Source organism: Hemibagrus wyckioides, unplaced genomic scaffold, assembly GCF_019097595.1.
Source record: "Hemibagrus wyckioides isolate EC202008001 unplaced genomic scaffold, SWU_Hwy_1.0 Contig8, whole genome shotgun sequence".
NCBI lineage: Eukaryota > Metazoa > Chordata > Actinopteri > Siluriformes > Bagridae > Hemibagrus > Hemibagrus wyckioides.
In genome coordinates this window covers 117,965-124,087 of record NW_026690810.1, presented here as the reverse complement: position 1 = coordinate 124,087, position 6,123 = coordinate 117,965, and the positions used below count along the sequence as shown (strand labels likewise).

Sequence of the window (6,123 nt, the reverse complement as noted above, 5' to 3'; positions counted from 1 at the left end):
CATTACCTCAGGTTTGCTCATCAGAGATAAATAAATAAATAAAAAAATAAATTGAATTTTAAACTTTGTAATTTCTGTTCAAAATTTTTTATATTTCTTTAAAGCTGCTTTGAGACAATGTCCTGATTTATTTGATGTTTTTAATGGTTGAATGGTTTTAAATACATCCTTTATAAATTGAGGCTGTATAAGATGTTATAAACATTTTTCTGTTAAAACTATTTACATTTCTTTTTTTTATATATATTTGTCTGTTGAGGTCTTTGGTTCCAGCAGGAATCTGCAAAATAAAACAAACAGATTAAAACAGACTGATAGAAAACAGTGTATTCTTATTTCACACGTTTTTATGCAATTATCTTTTCTTAGTATAATTCCATAATCATGTTGAACTGTGCTACAGAACTCAATACTGATTCAATACAATCACATAATCTAGACTGTTACAGCATGCCATAGCTCGTATTTCATATGTTTAGTGTATCCTCGCTGTCTAACCTGGAGATTGTCTTAAACTCTCTCCGTGAACCACTCGTGGTTGATGATGTCCTCGATAGATGGCCTCAAATCAGGTTCGAGCTCCAGGCACCACAGCACCAGATCAACGAAATCTGTGTGTGCAGTGACGAGACAGAAGTTCAGCCATTTTGTTTTTTTTTGTGAGATTTACAGCTGCATCATAAAGGTATAAATGTGATGGACTCACCTCGAGACACATAAGGAGAGAATTCCAGGTGTCCATCTTCAATGTCGCTCTCGGACTCAAAGGGATAGTCTCCGCAGACCAGGTTGAACAACAGAATTCCCAGACCCCAGATGGTAGCAGGAATGCCCATATACGTGTTGGAAATCACCCACTCTGGAGGAGAGAATGCAGGCGTGCCTGAGTGTGAAAAGAAAAAGCAAAGTTAGCATTGTTAAACACGAAAAAAATTTAAAGTACGTCCTCTGCTGCATTCCCTTCGATTCTATTGCATCTCTATTTCCAAATTACCTGCAAACTTTCTGTATGGGACATCCAACAGCAATTCTCCACAGCCGAAGTCAATCAGTTTGACTTCCAGAGTGTCGGTGTTGATGAGCAGATTCTGGGATTTGATGTCACGGTGTAGCACTCTACGGTCACAGCAATGCTGAACCGCTCGAATCACCTGCCGCATGATGTCTCTTGTCTGATCTTCAGTCAGACAACCTCCCTGACTTTTAGCGAATTCATGGATGTCTACACAGGGGCTGGGTCTCTCCAGTACCAAGGCGATGTGATCTGGCATTTCAAACCACTCCAGGAGCTCAATAATATTGCTACACTGAGGTGATTCGGACACAAGCTTCATCAGTGCCACCTCCGCATGCACCTTGCCCTTCACTCCAGGCTAAAATTAAAACAGACATGGCCAGCATGGGTTTGGTGTGAATGCATCTAAACTATGATAAACAGATGGATTGATTTCCTTTATGTTAGTAGGAATAAGTAAACAGTCACATTATATTGGTCTGCATTCAGTTGCATCGTGAGCACAAAATACTAGAAAGTTCACTTACAATGTTCATGGGCTGGATGAAGTGATCCTTCTTCGTAAATTTGATGGCAACCTGTTCATGCATACAAAACATAATTAGTTATCAACATTTCTTTCCACAGCCATTTGCATTACATATAAACACAGACAGATTCAAATAAACCCCAATCTTATCAACATTTGGAAGAGGAATTAACTCTCAGGAAGCTGCACAACAGAAACTAACCATGTTTAGTTCTAACCAGCAGCTTCTATAGAGTGCAGTTTGTTTTATGAGGGGGAGGGAGAACACTTACTTCTTTCCCATCTTCGTTCCGAGTGGCCGCGTAGACAGACCCGAAGCCTCCCTTCCCGAGCAACTTTCCCATGGTGTACCGAGAAGCAAGGGCAGCTGTTAAACAGACAATAATTTTTTTTAACTGAAATTGAATTAAGAAAGGAAGCGTGTCATGCTCAGTGACCTCTCCTGAGAGTAAAGAATGAGACTTGTGTTGTTAACAGCTATTAAACTGTATTATATTATATTTCTGAGAACAGTAAAGTATTGCCAATATGAGTATCTAATAAAAGTATAACAAGTCTTTATCTCCTAAAATCTGTTTCCTCCCTATGGAGGATTCTAACATACCTTCTAGGTCCAGATCAGTATCCGCGAAAGCAGGCATCTTGTCCTTAACAGAGTAACTTCCTTCACTCGAGTCACTCGAGTTACTTCCTTCACTCGAGTCACTCGAGTTACTTCCGTCACTCTTTGCATTTTCTGAGTTCTGAAATTCAGAGGTGGTAGATGTCGCATGCTGCTCTGGCGCAGGATTAGCGTTTGCATCCCCGACTTTGAGTCTGTGCAGCTGCATAACCTCTTGCATCCACTCAGGTACTTCTCCATGTCCTTGCAAATTGATAAACCGCTACAAGACAAATGAGGAAAGTTACATTAGTCATGAAGACTTTACATTATTTTGCATTTCAAACCTGGAAACCATTTAACAATCATTAATAATCTTATTTACCGAAATGAGCCGTCCAGTGAAGCTCTTTTTGAAGCTGTTGGGGAAGGTGATGACTGCCCTGGCGATGACCTCATAGTATTGAAGAGCTTCATCAGGAAAGTCAGTGAAGACTAAACGGTTGGCATGACACAACTTGAACATCTAAGGAAGACAGAGTCATTCATCCTCAGTATTCAGTGTTTAAATTTGACCGGTCAGTACCCATGAAACTGAAAAGAAGAGGAATTCCAACCTGGAAGTTTGGCTGTGCCAGGCCTGAGGTCAGCGACAGCACGTATTCGTAAACCTCTGTTCTCTCAATGGCTGCTGTCAGGACTGTCATACCAAATGGCAGACTGGTGCAAATAGAAAAATGTGTCAGTAGCAAGTCAGGAAAAACACAAAACACCTCTCACCACTCTCTCTCTCTCTCTCTCTCTCTCTCTTTCTCTCTCTCTCTCTCTCTCTCTCTCACACACACACACACACATATACAAGCAAATACCTGTTGCATCCGATTAGGTCAAACTGACTCCGTGTCCCCAGCTCCACTTTTGCCGCCACGTAGCAGATGTGCGCAGCGTATGTCAGTTCCCTGCTGGCTGCAGGCGAAAGATCAAACATGCATATGAGAAAACAGTTAAAGAAATGATTACAGCATTTTCAGAAATATGAGGTTACTGTGGTGTTTATCAATACCGAGATCATCTCCCATCTTAATAACAGCTTCTCTGTGATCATCGTCTTGGGCAGAGGAGCACAAGAGCTGTGCCAGAGGAAGACACCATTTGCTCAGGGTCTTGAATTCATGAAGCTGCAGCAGAAATTTTCGAGTTAGTCAGAATGTTTGCAAAAACAATGCACAATCATGTACAGACAGATGCTGATCCTGTTGTGCGATATACTGACATTTGATGTCTTCTTCCTCAGTAAGCTGTAGCTCTTGAAGAGAGTTGTAGCGATCTGAGCCATTATCACTTTCTGCAAAAGAAATATCATGATGTTCCACATATTGATCTTTCATGAAAAAATATTTGCTTACAAAATCAAATACCACACGTACAATAACTATAACTATCACACTTACTCCACTGTTGTGGCAGAACAAGTCCATCATCTGCCAATATAAGTAAGCCTCCTTGTTGTCAACTTGGTCAGCATGCTGGAGACACTTGTTTGCCTGGCACTGGATGTACTGAATCAGATCCTTTTTGTCCATCACATTGCTGCAACACATGTTGGAACAGTGGGATTACTGCATGAGGATTACCCAGCACACATCTGAAATGCCTTTCGATATGATTTAAAATATTCCTGCTTATAACCTGTGAGTGTACAATGAGAACAGAAAGAGGGTTTCACCTCATAAGTGGGCCAGGAAAAGCTGCATCCATAGAATCTTCCCAGACGCCATCATCAGGTGCAGGCACGAAGCTGGGCGTATCTGGAGTTAAAAGCTCAGTTAGGGCTACATGACTACATGAATGTTATTCATTTTACAGTATTTTGTACAGTTCTTGTATTAACTGTCTCCAAAACTACATATTTCGAGAGAGACTTAAGTTAAATGATTACTTTTATGTGTGTGTGTGTGTGTGTGTGTCGTACCTGCAAAGAATCCATTTAAAGCACGGACATCTGCTTTCTCTTTGAAGTTGTGGTTCAATACATCCACCATTTTCAAAAATGTTCTGTAAAACTGTGGAAAATGAACAGTTAGCAATATATGTGGACATTCTGGCTCATTTTCACAGTTCTCAAACAAAAACAAAACAGTTCAGAAAACAGAAAAGATGAACAATACCGGCTTTCACCACTGGAGGTCATTATGACCGAGATATTAATCAGTTTTTACACAGTCAGGATTCATCGGCTAGTAAATTACCCTCATTAGCCGTCTACAAAGAGTCGGTGTGATGTGCTCGACTGTTTCAAACCATTTGTTTTTGTATTTCGTGACAACCGCAGTCGTTTATTAATGTTATTTATCATTTAAAATCGGATCTATGTTTTTAATATTCACTCACCTATCGGGTGAAAAAGAAGTTTAGGTTTGTGTTTGTAGTAGTTTGTAATGTGGTTGTTGTCCAAATCCTCCTAACGCGATACCAGCTCTGAAACACGGTCCAGTAACTGTTACTATGGCAGCGCTTTATAGCGTCACGGCTGATTCTGCTACGTAAAAATGTTCGATACGTATTGCTATTTTTTTTTTTTGGAGGGGGGAGGGGGGGTGTCGGGGTAAATACAAACACAGAACAGCAGGGAGCTTAACAACTATAACATATAAGAGTACACACAGGCAACATCAGCAATGGGGCACATAAATAAATAAATAAATAAATAAATAAATAAATAAATAAATAAATAAATAAAAATTAAAGACCTATGGCATAACCAGAGGTGGACAAAGTACACAACTTCCTTACTTGAGTAAAAGGACAGATACTACTGGTCAAACATTACTCCATTACAAGTAAAAGTTGTAAAGACAGGTTTTTACTTAAGTAAAAGTACAGAAGTACTAGTTTTTAAAAGTACTTAAGTATCGAAAGTAAAAAGTAAATGTCATCGCATTGTTTTTTGTTGCACTGTTGTATGCAATACTTAGAGTACCTTTTGTAGCAACCTTGTGAATATACTGACCAGTTTGTAGTATCTGTTGAATTAAAAGCTTTTAGAATGTTACAAAACCTATAGAAAATAAACAACTGAATTGACAAAAAAGACGGGTATAATCATTTTCATTTTTGTTTAACACTCCTACCACCCCCAACAAAAAAGTACAGGTACATCTCCAAAAATTAGAATATCATGAAAAAGGTCAATATTTTTTGTCACTCAGTTCAGAAAGTGAAACCCATATATTCTATAGATTCATTACACATAGAGTGAAATATTTCAAGCCTTTATTTCTTGAAATTGTGATGATTATGGCTTACAGATAAGGAAAACCCAAAATTCTGTGTCTCAGAAAATTAGAATATTGTGAAAAAGTTCAATATTGGAAAGTCATGGTGTCACACCCTAATCAGCTAATTACCCCAAAACACCTGCAAAGGTTTCCTGAGCTTTTAAATGGTCTCTCAGTCTACAGCAACACTGCTTTAACAAAGAGTTATATATATTTCCACATTTCATTTACATCATTTTAATATGCATTTACACCATTCTCAAGGCTCCTCCCTCCTGTGTGCAATGCATTGTGGGCAATATTATCCATTAGAGTGTGCATTGTTCTGCACTTTGAATTTCTACTGGAAGTAGTAGACCATCCAGGAATTTTTGGAATACTCTTTTCAGTATACTACGATTTAGAGCATACTAATTCTAATTTTGAATACTATTTAGGACTATTTTTTACAATTTCATAGTATGAGAATTTGGACGCAGAATACGTTTTTGTGTGTTAACTAACATCATTACCAATGTGTTGGTGGTGTATAATATACAAAGCATATCTTCGTCCATTTTGCCAGCAATTGATCAATTGAGTTCAAAAAATTACGGTAAACCACTGAACTTTACGACAGGTGATGCTACAAGAGTGAAAAAAATCATCCTCTGAATAACGTAACTACTTTCTACTCGATGACCTGGACAGAAATGTAGTG

The 6,123-nt window shown here is 38.6% G+C and overlaps 1 protein-coding gene across 1 annotated transcript; it reads right to left on the bottom strand.

Moving 5' to 3' along the window:
* Positions 1–510: 510 nt before the first annotated feature.
* LOC131350694 (serine/threonine-protein kinase pim-1-like) lies at positions 511–1,888 on the bottom strand. Its single transcript, XM_058385540.1, has 5 exons — positions 1,817–1,888; positions 1,543–1,593; positions 995–1,373; positions 707–883; positions 511–611 (listed from the first exon to the last, which is right to left on the bottom strand). Exons 1-5 carry the CDS (start codon positions 1,886–1,888, stop codon positions 511–513), a joined length of 780 nt encoding a protein of 259 aa, XP_058241523.1.
* Between the last annotated feature and the right edge of the window lie 4,235 nt (positions 1,889–6,123).

Excerpts from the sequence above, each read along its gene's own strand:
- LOC131350694 (XM_058385540.1), bottom strand. The coding sequence starts at position 1,888 with ATGGGAAAGTTGCTCGGGAAGGGAGGCTTCGGGTCTGTCTACGCGGCC. Across the intron at positions 1,374-1,542 it reads TCATCCAGCCCATGAACATT|CCTGGAGTGAAGGGCAAGGT; the intron begins GTAAGTGAACTT and ends TTTTAATTTTAG. Across the intron at positions 612-706 it reads CTCTCCTTATGTGTCTCGAG|ATTTCGTTGATCTGGTGCTG; the intron begins GTGAGTCCATCA and ends CTGCACACACAG.